The sequence below is a fragment of the Dipodomys merriami genome, unplaced genomic scaffold, assembly GCF_024711535.1.
Source record: "Dipodomys merriami isolate MVZ:Mamm:240054 unplaced genomic scaffold, mDipMer1.0.p SCAF_40, whole genome shotgun sequence".
In the NCBI taxonomy this organism is placed as follows: Eukaryota; Metazoa; Chordata; class Mammalia; order Rodentia; family Heteromyidae; genus Dipodomys; species Dipodomys merriami.
Window position 1 is genome coordinate 7,104,951 of NW_027205604.1, and position 25,887 is coordinate 7,130,837.

Here is a 25,887-nt window from a genome sequence, read left to right on the forward strand (position 1 = left end):
GAAAATGACATAAAAATCAAGATATTTTCTTAGGCTGGATCTTTTTTCTCGTAATTTATAAGTGTCTTCAGTGTCTTTCAGCTTGCTGTTCATGATTCAATTTTCCAGTTCATTGTGCATGCACATACGCACACACATACACACGCACACAATGAAATTAAATGGCTTGACGGGAAATATTTCATGATAACTATCTTGTGCTGAACAAAGATAAAATGTTATTGAGTATGGCATTATTGATAATGTCAAGTGCTAGTTTTAAATTTCAATAGGCTGATTAAATACAATTTTAAATGATCAATTAGAGCAATCATTTTTACCAGCCTTTTAAAATAGATAATAGACATAAAACTGATTCTGTATTATTTTATTTATTCCTAGTAAGCAAGGAGGCATTCTTTTTACTTTAAATTTTTTTATTTTAGTTGACCTTATGAGTGTCCATCTCAACATTCATTTGAAATCAGAAATAGCAGATCTATTTTTAGAGTAACTGCTGAGCTGTCATGCTATAGTTTAAGAAAAGTCAGTAATTATTTTTTGAGCCAATGTCAGACTGTGACACTGGTTAGAATGTGGGAAAGAATGACACCCAGCAGTGGCTCAGGGCTGAGAAAGCCAATGGACACCAGCCATAGCCTCCAGTCACCCTGCTGTGCAACCACAGCCCTTCAACAACGTCTCTGTTGCAATCTGCCAGGGCCCAAACAAGTCCTCTAATGTAGTCATTAATAATAACAGGACTTGCCAGCCACTCACCGGCCTTGCACTTCACAATAATTCGTTTAATCCTTCTTCCGCCAATTGCCCAGCAAAAAGCCAGAAGTGGATGTGTGGCTTATGAGATAGAGTGTGCTAGCCGTAAGCAGTAAAGCTAAGGGACAGTGTGCAGCCCTGAGTTTGAGCCCCAGGAACAACACACACACACACACACACACACACACACACACACACACACACATACACACACACACACACAAAGATCAATAGCTAATTAAAGACAGAATCCAGATAGCATGACCAAAATGAACCATTTTTTAGAGTATATGAATCTAGATGATCATACTGTGTGGTCCAAACTAGAACACTTGAGGGAATGTGGATATTAGAGAGTATTCCAGAACAGCAAGCTTCTGTTTCGATCGGGGCTATACAAGACAGAGGACTTGTGGTGATGTGACTTAGAGCTACCCGAAGGGGAAGTTTTGGGGTACTCCTTGTAGAAACAACATACCTTGTGATGTGATTTGGGATGGAAATAATTCTGGGTGGAAGAGAGTATATTCAGGGTATGCTTTCTAGCTGGACTCCTTTCTCGGGGAATAGATCCACGGACCAGTTCCCCTCCCATCTTTTCTCCAGCTGCAGCAGCCCCACCCTGGGACACCTCCTTTGTCTCCCTGTGACTTAAGCTGCAGTAATTGCTGAGTTGTTCGGAAGAGACTGGGTGGCTCCATTGGCTCCAGGCAGCTGGCGCATGTCCGTGGTCTGGTGAGGCTCTTTGCTGATTGCTGCTGTCTTGTAGTTGCTCCGCTCAGCTGCTGACTGGTCCGCTGGAATCAAGTACCACGAAGAGTCCATCCACTCTGCTTACATCAGCGTCATCCAGAGCAGCAAGCACTACATCTACATCGAAGTAAGTTCTCGTGTGAACTCCTGTGGGACCGCTCATCATCACCCAGAGGCTGCCCGCTCCCCCTCACAGGGCTGCCGTATTATCGTGTGCAGAATTCATAAGATAACAAGTGCTGATTCAGATGGCCTGAATTTTGACCTTCCACTGTACCTGAAGCCTACCCTGCATTGTCATTAAGACTAGATAGCTAGACATTAGGGGCTCACACCTGCAATCCTTGCTATTTGGGAGGCTGAAATCTGTATCGAGTTTCAAGGCCAGTTTAGGCAGAAAAGTCCATGAGCCTTTTATCTCCAATTAGCTAGCGAAAAGCCAACAGTGGAGATGTGGCTCAAGTGGTAGAGCACCAGCCTTGAGCAAAAAAGCCAATGGTCAGTGCCCCCCCCCACACACACACTCACACACACACACACACACACACACAGAGTTTCCCAAATCTTTTCTAGCAATATTGCTAGGATAGTCTGTGCCAGAAGCACCCCAACCTGAGATGTGCACGCTTTGGTTTGGCTCTGGCTGGAGAGTTGAGCCTGTGCCATTCCCTTAGGAGAGCATATACAGGGTAGGTAGCTAACAGGGAGGCCTCTCTGCTTGAGAGAGGCAGAAGAATGAATGCACGGGACAATATGAAAAAGGAAAGAGTGAGAGTAGGGTCTTTGACCCAGGGTGAGCCATCACTCCTTAGAAAGCCTTTACAACCTGGGCACCAGCAGCTCGTGCCTGTAATCCTGTCTACTCAGGAAGCTGAGATCACAGCTCGAAGCCAGCCTGAGCAAGAAAGTCTGTGAGACTTATCTCCCAGCAAACATCCAGAGGTGGGACTGTGGCTCCAGTGGTAAGAGTACCAGCCTCGAGTGTAAAAAACTAAAGAACAATGCCCAGGCCCTGAGTTCAAGCTATAATATTATCACACACAAAATAAAAGGCGGGGGGAACCTCTTTTCAGTTCCCAGACTTTGTGTGTGAGAAAATCTGGGAACACCGAGTTTAGTTTGAAAACTTTAATTGCCCATCAAAGTAGACGTAAAAATAGCACTCAGAGCACTTGAAAACTCCTGAGAAAAATAAAGGATGGTGACAGCAGAAGATGGAAACCAGACCCATCTCTTTATTCCCATTGAAGAAGAAAAGTGTTTAGAGCAAGATAGATTTCACGGGGAGACCCATCCTAGCCCCAGATTCCTCCCCCTGGCTCCTGACAGACTCCTCTCCATGCCGTGGCAGCTGATTGCAGGCCCGCTGGGAGGATGGAGCTTTAATTCTCAGGCCTGGAGCAGGAGAACACTGATGAATGATACTAGCAGCCCAGAGCCATGTGCTGAACCTGACAAGATCACACAGTAGATACAGGCACTGGGAATGGGCTGTGAATGCTGCATAAAGCCTCGCCTTTGGTACCACTATTCATGTTAACTTTGACCATCGTACCCTTGTAATATGAGGCACCAAGTGGCATCTTCCAATGGCATTTGGCTCACCTGTTTTTATTAGCATTAATACCAGATTTTTTTTTATTTGTAAACATACTGTACAGAGGGGTTACAATTACATGGGCAGGATAATGCATACATTTCTTACCAAGCATTGCAGCCTCCTCCTTTGGTTTACCCTTCACATCCCTTCCCAGCCTCCCCCCTCCCCCCCAATCCCAATCCTTCTCCTCCCCCCCCCTTCTCCCCCCCCCCCCGCACCGACGTTGTAAAGCTTGTTTTGGACATGACAACTTGTACTTCTCATTGTTGCAACAGGTCCACCTGTATCCTTAAACAACTGGTTTTTTCCCATCTCCTCCTCAAGTTATACTGACATCAAATATAGTGAAAGCAGGGGTTATACTGTGGGGGAGGGACATACAAAGCAACAAAAAGATAATCTTATAAATGCGTTAGAAACACATGCATGAAAGAAAAAAACCTTAAGATACATATCTAAGGGTTCATTTTCCTGACATCATATTATCTGACCTTTTCCGCTTGACTCCTACATATACTAGATATTGCAAATAAGGGAAACCATGGGACCTATGTTTCTTTGGGCCTTAATATAATTTTTTCCAAGTCTTTTCATTTCCTAACAAATGGGGCAATGTCATTCTTTCTGATGGAGACATAGAATTCCATTGTGTATATATACCACATTTTCTTGATCCATTCATCTACTGAGGGGCATCTGGGTTGGTTCCATATCTTAGCTATGGTAAATAATGCTGCAATAAACATTGTTGTGCTGAATACCAGGTTTTTTTTAGTGGTCCTGAGATTTGAACTAAGGGCTTTACACTTGCCAGGTTAAGTGTTTTACCACTGAGCCATACCTCTAGTCATTTCTTGTACTGTTTATTGTTGAGATAGGGTCTCACTTTCTGCCTAGGAATGTACCTGGACTGTAATACTCCCATTTGTTGCTTCCTGCCATGGCTTGTATGACAGGGGAACATACCATGTCCAGCTTCTTTCTGCTGAGATAGATTCTCACAGACTTTTAGGCCCAGGCTGGCTTCAAAATTCTGTCCTCCAGAGCTGGGAAGGTAGCTCAGTGATAGAGTGTTTGCCTTGCATGCATGAGGCCTGGGTTCGATTTCTCAGCACCACATGAGCAGAAAAAGCCAGACATGGTGCTGTGCCTCAAAGTGGTAGAGCACTAGCCTTGAGCTGAAGAGCTGAGGGACAGCTCCCAGGCCCAGAGTTCAGGCCCCACAATGAACAAAATAAATAAATAAATACAGGCATAATCCTGTAATTTCTGGTTGACCTGTAAGCATCCTACTCTCAAACTCCCATATAGCAACATATGTGCCACTATGCTGAGCTGCAGCTTGAGAAGGCTGGCCTCAAGCTAATCCTCCCAACTTCAGCCTCCAGCATAACTAGGATTATAGACACAAGCCAGGTGATTTACCATGAGATATAATGCTTCCCAATTGAGCTTTTTTTTTTTTTTTTTGTCAGTCATGGGGCCTAAACTCTGGGCTTGGGTGCTGTCCCTCAGCTCTTCAGCTCAAGGCTAGAACTCTACCACTTGAGCCACAGCACCACTTCCGGCTTTTTCTGCTTATGTGGTGCTGACAAATTGAACTCAGGGCCTCATGCATACAAGGCAAGTACTCTACCACTGAGCCACCTTCCCAGCCCCAATTGAGCTATTTTAATCATAAATATTTACACAATATATGAATGGTGAAAAATGTATTTGGAGATGTGCTTTTCTCAAAAACAAATTTAGAACTTGGCATCATGAAGTAATCTCCCAGTTGACGAATAGTCTATGAATGGCTAATGACTTAGAAAAGCAGGAGACTGGGTACTGGTAGGTCATGCCTATAATTCTAGCTACTGAGGAGGTTGAGATCTGAGGATTGTGGCTCAAAGCCAGCTTAGGCAGCAAGAAGCCAGAAGTGGAACTGTGGCTTAAGTGGTAGAGCACCAGCCTTGAGCAAAAAAGCCAGGTAAAAACACAAAGCACTGATTTTGCGTCCCAGTACCAACACATACACACACACACCCCACACACTCCACACGCACACACATGCATGCATGCATGCAATCCAGAGTCAGATGTTCTAGTGTTCACTTTCCTGACACATTTCAGGGCAAGGTAATTTTATCAGCAATGTAGGTTTTTTGATGTTGCTGTTACTTAGCAGTTTCTTCTGATACACCACTAAGGAAAGAGAGCCTTACAGGATTGTGCTGTGATTTCCTTGTAGAACCAGTTTTTCATAAGCTGCGCTGATGACAAGGTTGTCTTCAACAAGGTGGGCGATGCCATTGTCCAGAGGATCCTGAAAGCTCACAGGTACCATTTTGGCTTTGGTGTAAAATTTTGGGTGACGATCTTGCTGCAGATATTTTAATTGGCCAGTGAGAGAACAAGGTGAAGTCTCATTCCCTGGGAGGCAGTAAGGGTGCTCAGCCAGTGTTAGGTTATGGACTGGTTTCATCTAAGTCCGTTGCTGAGAATGTTGGAGTCCATTGTGGTGGGATTGATTTTTCCTGGGCACCAGTTTTCTGCCAGTCTCTTTCCCACGCTGGAGGTTTGTGGTTTGATTTATTTAATGGCAGATAGTAAACTACGTCATTTATAAACAAAGCAAAGTAGATATCATTATTATTTTTGTCATGGGTTATATTTAAATTCTTATTTCCGGCAGTCTTAATTTTTTAGCCCATGAGATTATGAGTGTGTGCTGGTGTGTGTGTGTGTGTGTGTGTGTGTGTGTGTGTGTGTGTGTGTGTGTGTGTGTGTGTGTGTGTGTGTGTGTGTGTGTGTGTGTGTGTGTGTGTGTGTGTGTGCGCGCGCGCTCTAGTTGTAGGGCTTGAACCCAGGACCTAGGCACTGTCCTTGGGCTTCTTTTGCTTGAGGCCAATGCTCTACCACTTGAGCCACAGCTCCAATTCTGTTTCTTCATGGCGATTAATTGGAGATGAGTCTCACAGGCTTTGAATCGTGATCCTCAGTTCTCAGCCTCCTGAGTAGTTGGGATTACAGGCATGAGGCACTGACATCCAACTTCATGAGATTACTTTTTAAATAATACTTTTATTGAGATGAACTTCACAGCCTATGCAATCTCCCTCTTAAACTGAATACTTCAATGATTTTCAGTGAATCTCTTATTCAAGCACCCCAGAAAGAAAGCCTATCCCTATGAGCAGTCACAACCTGGTCCCTCCTTCCTAGAGCCAGCCCTCAGCAACCATTAGGCCAAATTCCTTTTCTGTCAGTGTTGATCTGGGCATTTCATATACATGGAGTCATGCCATATGGATCACTTATAACTATAGTTTTCAAGACACAGTATTTTCTTTTTCTTTTTTTGGGTCCAGTCGTGGGGCCTGAACTCTGGGCCTGGGCACTGTCCCTCAGCTCTTCCGCTCAAGGCCAGCACTCTACCACTTGAGCCACAGTGCCACTTCCGGCTTTTTTTTTTCTGCTTATGTGGTGCTGAGGAATCGAACCCAGGGTCTCATGCATGCAAGGCAAGCGCTCTACCACTGAGCCACCTTTCCAGCCCAAGACACAGTATTTTCAGGGCTCATCTGTTACTATTTGTTTTTCATTGCCACATAATATTCTATAATGTGAATATGCCACACTTTATTTACGTATTCATCAGCTGGTGAATGTTCAGTTTGTTTCTGCTTTTGGGCTATTATGAATAATGTTGTTATAAACAGTCTATACTGGTTTTTATGCAATTGTGTTATTGTGTTTGCGGAGGTGGAATTGCAGCTCACAGGCTTTCTGTTTAACCTGTGGAGGAGCTGTCAGGGCCCCTTCCAAAACACTCATACCATTTTACAGTCCTACAGTGTGCGGAAGTGTACTCTGTACGATTGCTAATTAATTTCATCATGGCCATTGAACAAGGTGTGAAGTGGTATTTTACTGTGATCTTTTTATTGAATTTCCCTATTGACCAAATGATACTGGGTATCATTTAGTGTGCTTATTGGCCATTTGTGTATCATCCATGGAGAAAAATCTGTTCAAATACTTTGCCCATTTTTTTTCATTGAGTTCTTGCTTTTTGTTTAATTTTGTATTTTGTTTAATTCAGAAGATTGTACAAAGGGGTTACAATTTCACATGTCCCTCTTAAGTGTCCAGTGCTTCCTGTTCAGAGTCCCTCCCTCCGCCAGCCTCCTTCCTGTCTGATCCCTTCTCCAGGCTCATTTCATTTCCCACTTCCTTTATCACATGTGCACATTGAGTATTCTGGCTATATATGTCCTATTCTCTTTTCCATTCATCCACACACACCCCCGCTGCTACTCTTCTTACAATCATGTTCAATTTCTTGATATTCATTTTGTTAAACTGTTAATTGTTTGAAAGGTTTGCTCCATGGAGATTCACTCCTGCATATGCAGCACTTACTAGCTGGTGCTTTACCAGTTGAACCACCCCTACAGAATAGCTTTTTGCTGCTTATTTTGGAGATGTCTCTTGGACCAGGACTGGCTTCAAGCCACAATTCTCCAGATCTCAGTTTCCTAAGCAGTTAAGATTACAAGCATGAGCCACGAATGCTTGGCTATTCATCTACTTTTTAAAGAAAGTTACTGTGGGATCTGTTCCTGAAATGACTTAATAACAGCCTTGTTTACAGTTAGGACTATATGAATGCATAGAGATTTCTTATATCCTTTCCGGTCTCTCAGTTCTGGCTGCCAGTTCTAGAGTGCAGTTCATGTGCACCTTACATCATTGAATTATCCTCCCGCGAACTCTTCCATTTCATTGATACATGCTCACTTGCTTTATTTATGAAGCACAGTTAGCAAAAAAGAGGAAAAAAATGTGATCTTCAATTAGGTCCCAAATATACATTAAGGAGACAAAGGAATTCAGTAGATTGAACCATGAGGGGTGGTTTTGGAACTGTGATCAGCTAATAGGTAGAGTAGGATGAACTTGAACTTCATCTCCTTTATCAGTCCCTGACAATAAATGGTAAGATCTGGATTTATGTGTTTGAAAGGCAGAAAGAACATGCATCTTCTCCACATGAATTTGTCTCTCAAAATCCAGAGTTATGCTAGGTGCTGGTGGCTTACACCTGCTATCCTAGCTACTCAGGCCGATAGGATCTGAGGATGGTAGTTTGAAGCCAGCCCAGGCAGGAAAGTTTGTGAAATTCTTATTTCCACCTAACTACCAAAAAAAGGCAGCAGTGGAGTTATGGTTCGTGTGGTAGAGTTCTAGCCTTATAAAAGCTAAGGGACAGTGCCCAGGTCCTGAGTTGATTCCTCAGGACTGGTATTAAAAAAAAATAAAATCCAGAGTTTCTATAAAATCCTAGTATTTTAGGACAGGAGCTTTGAGGTAGTTTATAATGAAGCATTTCCCAGGGATCTCATGAGCTGCTCCTGGAAATGACAGGGTACATGACAAGATTGTGGTAAGGTAGCATCTGTCCCACGTCCCACCTCCTACATGGAGGCTCACAGGCCACGCTGAGTGCTCTGACAGTTTCAAGCTACTCTGTTCCCATGTTCAATATGGGACATGAGTACATCACATTTCATTGAGAGACCAAGGCTCAATTTCTCTGTTCCCAATGGTAGGTGTATCTCATGTTGACTTGCCTTGGATGCTCCTGATTCCTGGAAACAAACATATTCTATTCTGTCCTTTACTCTGTATCCCATACCATTCTTCCTCTCCATGGTAATGGCAACTGAATTTTTCTTCTTAATAACTTGAAATCTGAGCCAGGTTCTGGTGACTTAATGCCTGTCATCCTAGCTGCTCAGGAGGCTGAGATATGAGAAGCTCAGTTCAAAGCTATGGTGGTCACAAAAAATCTTGAGACTTCCTAGTCTCCAGTTAACCAGCAAAATGCCAAAAGCGAAGGTGTGGCTAAAGTGTTAGGGTGCCAGCCTTGAGTGAAAATGCCAAAGAAGAGCTAAAGGCCCTGAGTTCAAGTCCCAGTACCAGCAGTGCACACATACACAAATAACTTGAAATTGTGAGCTGATATTCGTAGACAAAGTCCAGGCTAAGTTACAAAGCTCACCTAGCAAGCTGCCTGCAGCCACATACCTCCTCTTCACTAACGAGGGCCATGACATGCCACCCCCGAACTCAGGGCTCAGTTCCTTCACAGGCATCTCTGTTCTCAACCCATCTGAGTGAGACTCAAAACATCCCTGCCAAAGTCACATTCTTAGCAACAAGGGTGATTGAACTGTTGGACAAAACAGAATTCATAATAAAGCAAATGGAGGGAAAGGAGAGTCAGGAATGAGCCAGACTTGACCAAGGAATGCCAGTCCCTCCTACCACCTAAAGCTCTGGGCCTTTAAACTGCCTGCACCCTCCACTGGCCACACGCCTTGTCTTCTCTATTGCTGGAACCCCACCTTCCACAGCTTCTAAGCACTTGCCTTCCCCACTTCATGACTTTCTAGTTCCTTCTCAAGAGCTGGGATTCTCTAGAATTTCTTGACACAAGGTCTCTAGATTCACAAGGTAGCCATGGTAGGGGGGGGTGTGCCTGGGACCCTCAAATCTGTCTCTGGGGGTGTAGGGTGTAGGCATGTCTATAGGTTAGAACAACAGGGTTCTGAGGGGGGAAGGAGATTTGGAGGTGGAGAAATGAACTATGATTATCAGCCTGTGCAATCCTAGCCCAACTCCCTAGCTCCTAGTAGGATGAGGTGCAAGAAAAGGTGGGGTTCGTATGCTCACAGAGTGGAGTTTTTCCGCCCCAGGCCCAAATTTCAGGACCCAAGTTAGATCTGACCACTTGCCCCCTAATGCCAAATAAAGAGACATGGTGATGGACAGAAAAAGAAGATTGGTAACACAGCAACCATGAAAGAATAAACTTCAACACATCCTAAGAATACTAGAGAATAGTGGACCATTTTCCTTTTCTCCACGAAGTCTTAATTCTGGGGTGAATCTAGGCATGCTGACGGACTGCAACACAGGAAGATTTAAGGCTGTAGCCTGAGAGTGGCCAGTTACTTTGCCAGGAACTGATCTGGGTGATAGATTAGCCAGATTATATATTAGGGGCTGCCAGAGCACTGTGATATCATGTATTCATTCTAGCCTGAGTGGTGTTTTGGGTGGGGTGGGGGGAATGTGTGAAAGAGGCTGGCACCATCCCTTTCCATTTTAATCTATCTCACCAGCCAATGGCTTGGAAGAATTTAGGCCACACCCACACTCTTAGTTGCCTAGCGCTTCCTTGGATTCCACTTTGGCTCACAGGACCAACAGCTGTAGGAGATAAACTTAGTTAATGGTACTTGTTGGAACCACGGTGATTAAGGTGATTGCAGAGGTTCTGGGACTGTGCCCCCACTTTACCAGTCCCATTCCCAAATGTCAGAAGAAACAAGATGGAAAAATTTGGCCGCCACCAAGAAAGGTCTGCAAGAATAGCAGTCAGGGAATTGTCCTGGTGATCCCCCAGGAGTGAAGAAAAAAAAAGCAGTGTTATCTGGAGACCAACACTGGAGGCACTGAGCCAGAGGTACTCCTCCTCTAGCCATGGTTATAACTGCTAGTGTGACCTGCTTCATATGTAATGTATGTAATCACTAAGAAGCTATCACTTAAAATCCATGATAGTGATGAAGGCCCTCAAGTCAGGGCTAAGACCATGACTTTTCCATCAAACTGGAGCCTGGATCAACTATATCCATATGTCAGTGGTCTTGTGCCTGAGCACAGGAGACGGAGGAGCAAAAAGAGGGGGAGGAGGAAAAAGGAGGAGGAGGAAAAAGTAGAGCAAGAGGAAGAGGCAGAAGAAAAAGAGGAGGAAGAAAAAAGGAAGAGGAAGAAGAGGAGATGAGGAGGCAGAAGGAGGAGGAGGAAGAAGAGGGGGAGAAGGCAGAAGAAGAAAGAGGAGGGAGGAGGAGGCAGAAGAAGGAAGAAAAAGAGGAGTAGGCAGAAAAAGGAAAAAGGAAGAGGAGGAGGAGAAGGGGAGAAATAGGAAGCAGAAGAAAGGGAAGGAGGAAGCAGAAGAAGGAGAAAGGAAGAGGAGGAGGAGGAAGAGGAAGATCAGAAGGAAGAAGAACAGTCCTTGGAGTTAGTGATTGTCCAGTGATGTGACAGTCAAAGCCTGGAGAAGAAGGGCAGGGACTCTGTTTCATCCCAATCCCTTTACCCAAATCATTGCCACCCTGTTTCTGCCATACCAGTGCTTTCTCAGTCTCTGCTACCCTGTGTCTGCTACCCTAATTCTGCCACCCCCATCCCTACGACCCCAGTTCCTAACCAAGAGAGGGCAGAGTGGGTACAGGAAGTCCCCTCCAGTGGGTTCTTGTCCTGTTACAGGCACATTGGTGTGGGGCGCCTAGGTGATCTTCTCTTGGTTCTCATAATTGGCCAGGGGGACTAAGTGGAGGCCCTACTGGGCAGAACCTGCAAGGGGGGGACTCAGTCCAGGGACTTCATCCAGCCACTGGTTGCCAGGGAAGGAATGGACCCGGTGATGGTTACTGCAAAAGAGAAAATTCTTTACAAAGGAATGGTATAGATTTAGATTAGCATGTTATAATATTCATAATCTGAATTTTATCATTGCAGTACATAATAAAAAATAATGGCATAGGTTCATATTTTTCTTTATGGAGTAGAATTGACTTATGAAAGGAAGTCATGTGATTGTATTAGTGATGTTCAGTATATTGATGCGTCTGCATTTGTTAAAATACATTTTGTCTACCAGCAATGGTGAGGCTGTTTGTATGTTCATCCATCACAGTGGAGGTGATGTGATCAAGCAGAAGAAAACCAAAAACAAGCAGAGATAATTAAAACTGAAAGCTAGAAGGGTCAGTGTAAGGGCTAAAGCAAAAGGCCAGTGGTAAGGGCCAGGTGCTGGTAGCTCATGCCTGCAATCCTATAGCTATTCAGGAGACTGAGATCTGAGGATCACGGTTCCCTGTCAGGAAAGTCTATGAGATTCTTTTTAGCCACCAAAAAGCCAGAAGTAGAGCTGTGGCTTAAGTGGTAGAGAGCAAGCCTTGAGCAACAAAGCTTAGACACAATGCTTAGGCCCTGAGGTCAAGCCCCAGGACTGGCACAGAGAGAGAGACAGACAGAGACAGAGACAGAGAGACAGAGAGAGACAGAGACAGAGACAGTTACAGAGACAGAGCAATACACACAATAGAATTTGGGAGGAATGGAAGAGGCTTTTAAAAATTATAATGTCAATTAAAAATATTTTTACATTACATGTGACTACATTTCATGCTATATGATTATATATTTATTAGTTGGCATTCTTCAAAATGCATTTCACTCTATACTAGCAATAGTGATTTTATTGTTTATATGTTAAAAGTCCATAGTGGGGGCATAAAGAGATAATTAAACAGAATAAGGTTAAAAGTAAAAAAAAGAAGATATTACTAAATTAAAATAAAAGAATGTGAGTAGTCAAAATACAGATATTTTGCAATGATAAAATAGATACCAAATGTAGTTCTTAAGTGAAATTCCAAAATAAAAATAAAATGCAGAATTACAGAGAGAGAGAGTACCTGTAACATAGGAAATGGTACAATGATTTTTCATTGAAACATGTTGAAGTGATATATGTTGAATATTTTGGGTTGAACAAAATATCAAATTCATTCTTCCTGGTTCAGTATAACTTCCTAAAAGAAGGTTTTAGAAAACGTTAAATTGCATGTGTCAGGGAAAATCAAACCCTAATTCTTAACAGAAGAAGGTCTGGCAAGGTCACCAGTTCTTATCTACAACCTAGAGCTCATGATGTGGCTTCCTTACTGAGCTAAGAACAGCCAGGGAGTGACCATTGAAAACAACAGGTCAGGGATGGACACATGGCTCAGCTGGTAGAGCACTAGCCAGGGAAGCAAGGAAGGAAGGAAGGAAGGAAGGAAGGAAGGAAGGAAGGAAGGAAGGAAGGAAGGAAGGAAGCAAGGAAGCAAGGAAGCAAGGAAGGAAGCAAGGAAGGAAGCAAGGAAGGAAGGAAGGAAGGAAGAACGGAAGGAAGGAAGGAAGGAAGGAAGGAAGGAAGGAAGGAAGGAAGGCAGGCAAGCAAGCAAGCAAGCAAGCAGCATGTTGCTCTGATAACTAAAACTGTCTCCCAGCCGCCCTAGCACCTGCCTTTCTTCATTCAAATGTGACAGGAGCCCATGAGAAGAAATCATCAGCTGTTTCTGTTTTGTACTATGCTGGAATCAGCCAACAGATAAGAGTTGGACCAGATGACCGGAGGGGTGTATGTGTGGGTGTGTGTGTGAATGTTTCAGTGTTCTGTGGGACACTTGGCTTTTGAAGATGACTGTGGTTCTTTGCTTGCGCAAACAATGTGTAAAAGTTTTCTGCTTTTGTAGAGATTTCTTAAATGAGAGCATGCATTTCACATTGTTAACAACCAAAACTTGATCCTTTAATAAAAATAGTTGGCCAGGTGCTGGTGGCTCACACCTGTAATCCAGCTATTCAGGAACATGAGCTAGCCTGGGCAAGAAAGTTTGTAAGATTGTTATATCCATTTAAACACCAAAAATGCCAGAAGTAAAGCCATGGCTCAAGTGGTAGAGTGCCAGCCTTGAGAAAAAAGCTAAGAAACAGTACCCAGGCCCTGAGTTCAAGCCTGATCTCAGCGTGTGAGTGCACATGCACACACACAAGCAAACACACACACACACTCACACCACTATTAAGCTGTATTAAAATATGTGATTTAAAAACTTGTTCAGAGTTTTCATAATCTTTCCAAGTATGGAGTTACTACAGTTCATCTATATGGGGAGACAGGAGGGTATCCAGTATAAACTCTCAAATTACTTGGGGGGCAGATGTCTGGAGACTGGACTAGCTCCAGCCCTGTTATTCACAAGTATGTGGAATTTTGAGTATATCATTTGTTTTTCTGATTGTCCTATCAGCAAAGGGAACAGAGTCACATATATGATTGCATGTGGGAGCAATTTGTACATTATAAAGCACCCATTCGTGCAAGAAATTATCAGAGTTTCAGGCTATTCTACATCTGGAAACATTCTCCACCTTGAAGATGCAAGCAGAGATAAATCAGAATTAATACCTGTGATAGAAACAAATGTTTTCATTAGAAAGATACGTAACAGTCCTTGTTTTAAAATCATTAGATATCACAGAGTAAGAGACACTTAAAAAAAAAAAAAAACACTGAAAGTTGGGCCTGGTTGCTTATGCCTGTAATCCTGGATATTTAGGAGGTTGAGATTAGGAAGATTGAGGTTTGGAGCTAATCTTGGCAAAAAAAAAAAAAAAAAAGAATTGTGAGACTCCCTCCCCCCCCCCCCGCCCCCCTTCACAACTGATCTGATCGCTGGGTATGGTAGAGCACTCCCATCATCTTAGCCACATAGGAAGATGAGGTAAAGAGGATCATGGGTTACAGGCCAGGCTAGCCTGGGAAAAAAATTCAAGATAATACTGAATGTGCAGGTGTGCATATATCATCCTGAATACAATAAGAAGCATGAATAGGAAGATCCAGGTACAGGCCAACCAGGACAAAAAGGGAGATCCTATGGCAAAAATAACCAGAGCCAAAAAGGTCTGGGGTGTGGCTCAAGCAGTAAGTGCTGGCCTGCCTAGCTAATTAGAAGCCCTGACTTCTGCCAGGCACCTGTGGCTCACTCCTTTAATCCTAGCTACTCAGGAGGCTGAGATCTGAGGATCACGGTTCAAAGCCAACCCGGGCAAGAAAAGTTCGTGAGACTCTTAGACTCAGAAAACCAGAAGTGGCGCTGTGGTTCAAGTGGTAAAGTGATCGCCTTGAGCTGAAGAGCTGAGGGACAGCGCCCACTACCTAAAAAAAAAAAAGGAACCCCAAGTTCTGTCTTTAGTCCTGTCACTCTCCAAAAGAAGCTAGAGAAAAGAAAGCAAAGCTTTAGTTGCAGAAACCTGTCTAGGGGCATCCTGCATGAGCTATCGCAGGTTCTGAATCAATGCTTCTGCTATTGATGGCACCAGGTATTCTGAAGTTCAGTTTTGATTTAATTGATGCACTACTTCCTTTGTTCTTAGAAGATATACAGGCTTTCTAATGGGCACTGCTAGTTGCTTTGGATTGCTGTTTCGGTTGGTTGTTGGCTGGTTTAGCTGGTAATGGAGTTTGGCTCAGGGTCCCACACTGGGTGCACAAGCGCTCTACCACTTGAGTCACACCTTTGTCCCTCTTGTGTTTTATTTTTTGAAGTAGTCATTTGATTTAAAATTTTTTTCTTGTTGTTAAATTTTATTTTTTCTATTATAAAGGTGATGTACAAAGGGGTGACAGTTACATAAGTCAGGACAGTGTCATCTTTTTGGACAGTGTCATCCCTTCCCTTGCTCTCTTCCAAGTTTTTCCCTCCAAACCCACCTGCATATTGTATAGTTCATTGAAAAATGTAGTGTCCCGTGAGTACCATTTTCCCCTTTTGTCCCTCCACAGGACAAAAACAGCAAAAAAGAGAAAAACCTCTCATTTCCATTTCCTTGAGTTCCATTTCCTTAAATATTATTTTATCTGCTCCGATACACACATAAAAATGGTTTGAGATGAAAACCACATCTATATCCTATAATTCTCAGATTCTATAATTTTGGACAAAGCTGAAGAGCCATGCCAAGCACATTGCAGAAGCTCTGCCTTAAAAGACATTCAAAATACAGTTGTTATAAAAAGCAGAACAAACATGTTCAGTACGCCAATTGCTAGCTTCATGGTTTTCTTGTGGGACATCTTCCAAAAGCACTATGAAATTCCTGGAAAAGAGGTTACCCTAGGACACAGGCAATAACAGATTGTGGCAGGAGACATTTTGACTGAGATCATTTAATTGCTTTTATGCTGTTCCAAAAAATATACAACTGGTCATCTCAGCAGATAGATGTAAAATTAGAACAGGGCAGGCAAGCCCTGGCAGAGGCAGGAAGTGAGCCAGGAGGGGACAGGAGGAGGGGGGGGGAGGGGGGAGGGGCGAGGAAGGGAGGAGAAGAGGAAGGGAAGAATGAAGAGTGGCCAGGCCACACTGGGGATGGTTTAGTAGTCTTATTTGGGGGCCTGGAGGGGCTGCCTGTCAAAGCTTATCTAGTCCCAGCGGGGAGTCTTAAACCACCCCATCTCTCTTGCATTTGAAAGCTGGCAAATTTCAGAAGATAAATGGGAACTGTTCACCGTGTGTAGTATGTAGTATTGGTTTTTTGTGCACAATATGTAATGCGCCATAACCTGTAGACAGTCCCCATGTATGTGTAAGAGACAAAACAGGATCAGCCAGGGCTGACGCTGCTATGCAGTGCAGTGATTTTAGCCAGCTTCTTCACAGACAGAGCTGAAGCCCAGCAAGATTGATTGCACGTTAAGAGATTACCCAAACACAAAATAAAAAGGGTTATGTCTAAGCCCCAGAACCGGTGCTGCCCGGGCACAAAGTCCCCTCCACCAAAGACTCCACAGCCCAGTGGCAACAATTCCCCTTCTCACCATCTGACAGGACCCTTGGCATGTCTGCCAGGTCGCAGGAGGAAATATGACTCAAAAATAATAAAGTGTCTCAACACTCAAGAAGCAGGTTGAGCTTCTCGGGTTTGCATATAGTCTCAGGAGACTACATTGTAAACATGCCCACGTCTCCATCTGCCTTCTTGCTGTAATGTGAGGGATGCAGGGGTGGGGAGAAGGGAGGCAGGGGTGAGGAGGACAGAGGCAGGGGTGAGCTGGAGGGGGCTCAGGGTAAAAAAAGCTGTGCAAGGAGGAAGATACAGAAAGAAGAAGTGACCACCAGGCCGCCCCAGTTCCAAGGGAGACTGCTACCTGTATTCAAAGGTGCAAGAGGAACTACAGCAATCACCGAACTTGGGGGGAGGTACCTCAATTGTCCGTTGAACTGTCACTTTTCCTAGAGCGATCTGCACACAGTCCTCAGGCCCAGACCCCCGCCCCCCCAGGACCCAACCTCTTCCAGATGTTAGACCCTTGGGCTCAGCTCAGCCCTGCATCTGCAGGCCGCATGGGGACCTCATTGTCATCTCCTTTGCTGGCTGTGGGCTCTGTTTTGCCCCTCTTTGAGCTGCTGGACCCTGCATCCTCCATCTTCTCCAGGCCTCACATGGAACCAGACTCAGATGCCCCTCCCTTGTAAGGGGAGGAGGGATCCCACTTTCCCTGGAAATCTCATGAGCCCTGAGGCTGGATGCACACTTCCTCCCACTCCTTTATACTTCAGGTCTCCGGGGCTCAATCCAGTCCTTCTCTGAAAGCTGGCATGTACCCTGTGCTTTCGGAGGGATTGCAGGAGCTCCCAGAGCTCTGGCTGCAGAGTAGTGACATGCTTTTTTATTTCCTGATACTAGCCGCCACATTTGTATTGTGTTATAATTGGAACTCTTTCCCCCTAGAACCTTGGTGTGAATGAACTAAGGGCTTGCTTTCTCAGCGGGTGCTCTACCACTTGAACCACACCTCTAGCCCAATGTTTCTTGCTATTTGGAGATAAGAGTCTTGTGGACCTTATTGTCTGGATTGGCATGAAGTGGTGACCCTCCAGATCTCAGATCCCCGAGAAGCAAGGATGCGCGGGCCTGGACCATCATCACCCACTTGTGTCAGGGGCCATTTTAAGCATGGAACCAGAAATACTTTGCTGCTGAGCTGTCCCTGTGGTCATTTTGAGTGTCTCTGAGCAGATCACTCTCCTGAATGCTATATCATAATCCAGTTCATTATCTGTTATTTGACATTTCCAACTTTCAGCTTATGCATAAAATGGCCCTAAGAGTTAAGCAAATTTTCAAAGAAAAATCCACTGTAACACAGAGTCCTGAGAAGTCAATCTTACAAAGTAGCTTTGAACTCAGGTGATGGAGTGACTGCCTGGTTGATAAGTAGTTACTCATAGATTTCTGCCTACCGGCTCTTGTCTTGTTTCGGGTTATTTTTAAATTTTTTATTTTATTTCGTGTGTGTGTGTGTGTGTGTGTGTGTGTGTGTGTGTGTGTGTGTGTGTGTGTGTGTGTGTGTGTGTGTGTGTGTGTGTGTGTGTGTGTGTGTGTGTGTGTGTGTGTGTGTGTGTGTGTGTGTGTGTGTGTGTGTGTGTGTGTGTGAATGTGGGCATCCCTGGTTTGGGAGTTGAACTCAGAGCCTCAAAGTCTCACTCAACTTCCTTGCTCACCACTTGCACTCTACCAATTGAGCCTTACCCTCCTGCCTGATATTTTGCTGGTTAATTGGAGATGCATCTCATAGACTTCTTTACCTGGGCAGGCTTGATCCTCCATCCCCAGATCTCAGCCTCCTAAGTAACAAGGATTACAGACATGAGCGACCAGTGCCTGGCTTCTTGTTTTTTCTTGTCTTCATGCTCTTAAGATCATAAGTAATCTTAAGATCATAAGTAATCAAACACATTGGGACCCAGGTTGTTCCTCTAACTGATAGCTGGTGTTTGTTCAACTCCAGTGACAGGGCGATGCTGTATTTCCAGAGGAGACTACGTCCTCCTCCCCCGACAGCAGGGATCATGTGGATTGGTTGAAGATGCTCAGACATTTTGCCACAGTGAATTTTCATTGGCTTCCATTCAACTGCAATTTTATGGCTTGAAATTCCAGGGCCCATTTCCAACAGCAGTGAAATTTAAGTCATTTCTGCTCATTTACTTAACACAGCTTAAGATGTTCATCATGCAGGGAATTGATGACACATCTTTTAAAAAGAAAAAAACTAAAAGAAAAGCCTGGATGTAGGGCTCAGAGAATCCCCCAAATAGGAAAATGCCAACATCATGAGTTTTAAAAACTACAATTTGCAAATATATTTTGTATGATTTTTTAAAATAGAACTTATCTCAACATTCCACATGAGGTATTCCTTTTGGAGTTACTTTTGCTTTCAAAAAAACAAACAAACAAGGATAGCCAGGTGGCTCATACCTGTAATCCTAGCTCCTCAGGAAGGTGAGATCTGGAGATTCATGGTTTGAAGCCAGCAAGGATAGAAAAGTTCTTGAGACTCTGTCTCCAATTAACCATCCAAATGCTGGACTTGGGGTGTGGTTCAGGTGGTAGAGTGCCAGCTGTGAGTTAGAAAGCCAAGTGAAAGCCCCAAGCACTGAGTTGATGTCCTAGTACTAGCAAAAAGTAAAACAAATAAACATTGGTCAATCAGAATTCTTACAGGGCTCCGAGTTCCCATTTGCAGCTGAAACCTCAGTTTTCTAGTCAGTGGTCACTTCTGTATAGGAAAAAATATACTGAAGCCAGTGTGGGTGACTTAGGCCAGCATCTATCTGTCCATCTATCATCCATCCACCATAGCTATCTTATCTCTATACATACATATATAGCATATATATGATATGTTGACATATATGATGTACATCTATAGATATATATCTATTGATATATCAGAGTAATTATTCCAAAATAGCAAAAATTACAAGGAGGGGGTTCATTGGGAATACAGAGTTGTTGAGAGGTGCCTTCTGAGCAAAGTTTGTGCTCCCCTTTACATGGGAAGATGATTCTAGAAAGGAAGGGGTGGAAACTAAATGAGGTCAGTTCTTAAAAGTCTGTGAGTTCATTTGGACTCTTGAAGCTGGCTATGGGAAAATAACTATGCTTTCTGCTCTTGGCCATTGTTTTGTTTCCCATGGAGTTTGCCTTTCTGTCTTACTCAGCAGAGAAAGGTTTTTTCTTTCCAAGTCAAGCTAGGCTCGCCATCTAGTGATGAAGTCATGCCATTACAGCAACCTGCATAGCAAGGCCAGCTTGTCAGCCCTGCCCCCTTGATCCTACCCTGCAATCACTCCCGATAAGGACAGGGACATTCAGGACAGGGACAGAGACCGATGGCAGCCCTGGACCCTCACAGTGGTACCAGTACTTTTGCAAAAGGAAGAGCTAGTTGTTCAGAAGAAAATGAGCCCTAAAGATTAAGTATTATGGCTAACATCGGCGGCTTACACCAGTACCTACTCACGAGGCTGAGATCTGAGGATCGTGGTTCAAAGCCAGCTTAAGCAAGAAAGTCTGTGACTTTTATCTCCAATTAACTACCAAAGAGCTGGATGTGGAGCTATGGCTCATGTGGCAGAGTGCTCATCTTGAAGGCAAAAGCTCAGGGTCTGTACCCAGACCCTGAGCTTTTAAGTCCTAGGACCAGGGCATGTGCGTGCACACACAGACATGCACACACACATATGCACACATACACACACATACACACATACACAAAAAGTATTTTGAACAGCTAAAGCATAATGAGACTTGACTTGAAACTTTCTAGTAGCGTATATGTGTGTGTGTGTGTGTGTGTGAGACATGGACCTCTCAGACACACTAGTAAGTATCCAGCACAATCATTTCTAGGCTGCCCCTTCTTCCGGTGTTGTCTTCTAAGTGGAGAACAAAGAGACTTTGCCGGGGTTCTACATTGGAGGCATATCTATCAGAAGGTAACTTTCAGAATTTCAGAAGACCTGTAGATCAAAAACAACACATTTTCTATTGCTATGTCATTAAGTAGATACCTTATTTTTTCCAAAAAGTATTATGAATCAGTTGGGAGAGTGGGCCAAATAATATTAGGTAAGGTGTTACTCAGCTGGGTGCCAATGGCTCACGCCTGTGATCCTAGCTACTCTGGAGGCTGAGATCTGCGGATCGTGGTTTGAAGTCAGCCCAGTCAGAAAAGTCCATGAGACTCTAACCTCTAGTTACCAGAAAAAACAGACTAGAGATGTGGTTCAAGTGTAGAGTACCATCTGTGAGCAAGCTCACAGTCCTGAGTTCAATCCCCGTCACAGACAAAAAGAAAATCACTCAATCTCTAAACCCATCTCAACTACTGGATGCAGTTTCTACAGGAGTGTTGTCTTTTTGAAGTAACATTCTGTGCACCTGACTTTTGCAGGAAAGGCCAGAGATACCGGGTGTATGTTGTGATTCCCCTCCTGCCTGGGTTCGAAGGTGACATTTCAACTGGGGGAGGAAGTGCACTGCAGGCGATAATGCATTTCAACTACAGGTGCGTAAATACAGCGTGTCTGCCCTGAGCTGTCTGTCAGCCGTGCGTGGAAGCTGGCGAAGGGAACCTTGATGTTTCTGCACATTTATTCCAGGAAGCATTGAGCAATGGGTGTTCACCTTATTTTGTTTTTAAATCTTAGCTTGCTTCTTCATTGGAAAAATTCACACAAGCCAAACTTCATAAATAGTGGACTGAAGATCCATATAGGAATTAACATGTTAGGTCTGCCTTTATTTCCCATCTATATGCATATATATAATATTGATTAACATTATTTTGGAGCCACAAAGTCATAATAGAGGTTTACATCTTCTTTTTTAGAAATGAAATGTCTAAAATGGTAAACACTGAGTGCATTTGGTAGCAAGTCTTCCAATAAGGATGGTAAAAACATAACCTCTATTAGAAAATGAAAAGTCCTATCTTGTAGAATTCTATTTGTCACCTACATCTTGGTTAAAATGTTTAGGGAACATGGCCTTATGATTGATATTCTAAGTATCTGCATCTCCAGCCAGATTCAGTAGCTCATGCCTGTAATCCGAGCCACTCAGGAGGCTGAGATTTGAGAATCTTAGTTTGCAACTAGCTGGGCAGAAAACTCCTCAAGACTTTCATCTGCAATTAATCATCAAAAATCTGAAAGTGGTGGTGTGGATCAAGTAGTAGAGTGTTGGCTTTGAACTAAAAGTCTGAGCAAGAGCTTGAGGCCCTGAGTTCAAACCCTGGTATTGGCATACACACACAAAAGAAATATGAGTTTTCATATTCATGTAGGGAGGCACTTCTGGGTCCTAGGAGGCTTCAGACTTGTCCATTGTGAAAGTGCTGGGAGCAGGTAGCATAGAAGATGCTAGCAAAGCACCCTGACCTTTTTTCTCCCTGGTTCACTTACCTAAGAAAGAGCAGAAGGAAAGGAGTGGACAGGCCTGGATGAGAACCCCACTCCCAGCTTTCAGCTCTGCTGGACAGTTTCCTTGAATAACTCTTGTTTTGCAAATCACCTGTGATTTTTTTCACCTCTCTAATCAAACTCGAAGTGGATGGTGACAGGTGCAAAGGACACTTCTCTAGGGGATGTAGAGATGGGCTCAGGGCCTTCCTTAGTCAAACCAGGAAAGGCGATGGGTACTTTCCTGCTCTGGCCTCTTCCCAGAAGTTCCCTGCAAGAAGGCATAGGCTGATGGCGGCGGGGGTGGGGGGGTGGGGGGTGCGGGGACGACTCTGCGTGTGTGTGTGTGTGTGTGTGTGTGTGTCTGTGTGTGCGCACGTGTATGTGTGCGTGTGTATGAGTGAATGAATGCTGGTGCTTAAACTCAGGGCCTGGGAACTGTACCTTAGCTTTTTTGCTCAAGACTACCACTTGAGCCACAGCTCCACTTCCAGCTTTTTGCTGGTTAATGTGTGATAAGTGTCTTTTAGATTTCTCTCTCCAGGCTGGCTTTGAACTGGGAGCCTCAGATCACAGCCTTCTGAGTGGCACCTGGTGTGACAGAGAGGATTTTTTTTTAAACTCTCCCCATTTCTTGCTGATTTTTTTCAGGTTTAGATGTATTTATCTGCCAGAATTTCAACTAATAATTCCCCTCCCTATCACCAAACCCCAGGGTAATTTTACTTAGGGCCAGCCTGAAAGTAATTTAGCTATTCTTTGATATATATATATATATATATATATATATATATATATATGCATACCATATATATATGCATACCATATATATATATACACACACACACATATATATATATATATATACATATATACTTGAAGATTCACCCATTTCTAATGTCATCTGATTGATATGACAAATAATGCCTTTCAATTATTTAAGCCACTGGTAATGTTTAATTAGATTCTGTCTGCATCATTTGCCATTCTAGTATTATTTTTTGAATAATGTCACTTGTAATTTTCCTACAACTGTGTTTTTAAGTTTGAAGCAGCCAGATTAAATACATGCTTGGCTTTTGTTCCATAACCCAAACTATATTCTTTTATTATTCAAAAAATCTCAATGTGCTAGTATCATCTTTAATAATATTAATGGTTCCCAGGCCTTACTGGGTTTTTAATTACTTCCATAGAGTTTCATAGAGAAATAAATGGAATGTAGAATTTGTGGGGTTTTTTTTCTGCCTTTAGAATTCATCGTGTTATGAGAAACAAAAATCATGAACAGAGTCAGGTACTGTTGACTATATCTGGTACATTTACAAGATTGTGATGACTTTATAGAGACATTTTTATGTATTAGTGTGGTGATGTCAGAAATTACTCTGTCAGGTCTTTGGCCTTTGTACACTGCCAAGAGCAGTGTGACCCTTTAAGAACACCTTTCTACAGCAGCATTCTCGATTTATCTCTACTGTCATCAAATTGAGTAAGAGGGAGAGTTCATTCTTAGCTAATCTCTCTGCAAAAAATAGCTTCTCTTCTGGACTGTAGTATAACTTTGGTCATTTTTCATGTCCCTTCCTTGAAACAACAATTATTCCCCATTATTCAGTACAAAATATTATTGGTTTAACTTTTAAACATTGTGTACAATTCTCTCACAGGATCATTTGTTCTGCTTTTATCAATCTAATCCAGGATTAAACACACAGATGTTGTGATAGGAAAACAGTTGTTTTGAAACCTCTGTAATTATTTCCTTATCTATTTTTAGAACCATGTGCAGAGGAGAAAATTCTATTGTTGGACAGTTAAAACCAAAACGTAAGTAACTACTTTCCTTATCCCTTGTGGCTTTTTTTTTTAATGTCCATCCCAAGGCTTGAACTCAGGGCTGGATACTGTCTCTGAGTCTTATCAACTCAAAGCTAGTACCCTACCACTTGAGCGACAGCTCTACTTCTAGCTTTTTGGAATGGTTAACTGAACATAAGAGTCTCATGGATTTTACTGTCAAGGTTGGTTTTGAACCGTGACCTTCAGATCTCAGCCTCCTGAATAGCTAGAATTACAGGTGTGAGCCACCAGCTCTTGGCCCTCATTACTATTTTTTTTTGGGGTCCAGTCGTGGGGCCTTGAACTCTGGGCCTGGGTGCTGTCCCTCAGCTCTTCAGCTCAAGGCTAGCGCGCTACCACTTGAGCCACAGCGCCACTTCTGGCTTTCTCCTTTTTGCTTATGTGGGGCTGAGGAATCGAACCCAGGGCCTCAGGCATGCAAGGCAAGCGCTCTACCACTGAGCCACCTTCCCAGCCCCCCTCATTACTATTTTTATTTAATACAAAATAACTGGCCTGGAGTTTCTCTGGCCTTATTTCTTTGCAGATGATGTGATCTTGTAACTAGAATATCCTGAAGAAGGCATGTGCACACGTGCACCTACAGAGAGAGAGAGAGAGAGAGAGAGAGAGAGAGAGAGAGAGAGAGAGAGAGAGAGAGAGAGTGCAAAAAACCAATCAGCTACTCAACTGTAGAGTTCATTTTTTTTTTTTTCATTTTTTTATTTCGCAGAACTGGCATTATAACCCAGGGCCTTGTACTTGCTAGGCAAGCACTAAGCTATGTATGTATGTAAGCACTCCAGCCATGTATATTCTAAAACTGGGAGTTTCATGCTACAAATTTTGGCTTAAATTTATAAGTTTTGTGATTTTCTTTAACTGATGAGTAAGCTTTACAAATAATGACTTGGGCTTTCACTGTATGTATACTTATGCACACACCTATTGATGCTGTATACTCATGAGTTCTCCTTCATGACTGGTCCCACCTATGCAACTTTAGACAACAACTTTAGAATCAGACCTGTGCACATATTATCAGTAATAGCAAACACTTTCTACATGATGGATGTGACTGTGGGCAGAGATTTACCATGTCAATCTCTTATTTCCTAATTCTATCTTTTCTAGAACAGAAAGATTGATAACATACAATTGTGAAACTTGTCCATTGCTGACTGGCAGTGGCTCATAAAAATGCAAAAACATAGTTTAAAAAATCAAAATAAGCTGATTGTTTCATTTCTCAACAATTAAAGAAATGTCCTGGGCATCATATAAAGCATTGGCTCTGAACCTTTGTCCTGCCTGTTATTCAGGGGAAATAAGCTGGAGTTTTAACACAAGAGGGAATCTTGATGGTAAACCTGTTTGTGACAAGGATTTCCAAGTACCTTGGGAATAAGTGAAAATAAGGAATCTCAGTAGGAAAATGTTCATATTCTAGACATACAGAGAAAAGATTAATTACAATATTCCCTCTCAGAAGCAAACTGGATTGCTACTTTTGTTTTTGTTAATACGTCCTGGCTTTTAGAAACCATGAACTCGCTAATCTCTAATTAGATAGAGAAATATAATGATCTACTGTTTCAATTATTTAGAACAACAAAACTACTGCTGTGAATATATAAAAATTCCTGGAAAGAAATCTAGCAGCCATGGGTACATCATTATCTGGTATTTGAGGTTTGATGTTTAGTTTAAAGCATTTCTTTACCATTTTTGTAATTCTTGTAGATGATGGCACTAGAGTCAAGACAGTATAATTTAATATGAAATGGAGAGGTATTCAGTCAAGATTCAAAACTGGTCGGGCGCTGGTGGCTCACGCCTGTAATCCTAGCTACTCAGGAGGCTGAAATCTGAGGATTGCAGTACAAAGCCAGCCCAAGCAGGAAACTCCGTGAGACTCTTATCTCCAATAAACTACCAGAAAACCAGAAGTGGCGCTGTGACTCAAGTGGTAGAATACGTGCCTTTAGCTGAAGAGCTGAGGGACAG

General features: G+C 43.1%; 1 protein-coding gene across 3 annotated transcripts in view; it reads left to right on the forward strand.

Annotated features, from left to right (window-relative positions):
• Positions 1–25,887, forward strand: part of Pld1 (phospholipase D1) — a 152,365-nt gene that overhangs the window by 110,549 nt on the left and 15,929 nt on the right. For all 3 annotated transcript variants that reach the window (XM_069991897.1, XM_069991896.1, XM_069991898.1), the window contains 4 exons: positions 1,526–1,636; positions 5,343–5,431; positions 21,030–21,143; positions 23,819–23,868. In XM_069991897.1, the coding sequence (XP_069847998.1) occupies positions 1,526–1,636; positions 5,343–5,431; positions 21,030–21,143; positions 23,819–23,868 (364 nt within the window). The remainder of the gene's footprint in view (positions 1–1,525; positions 1,637–5,342; positions 5,432–21,029; positions 21,144–23,818; positions 23,869–25,887) is intronic.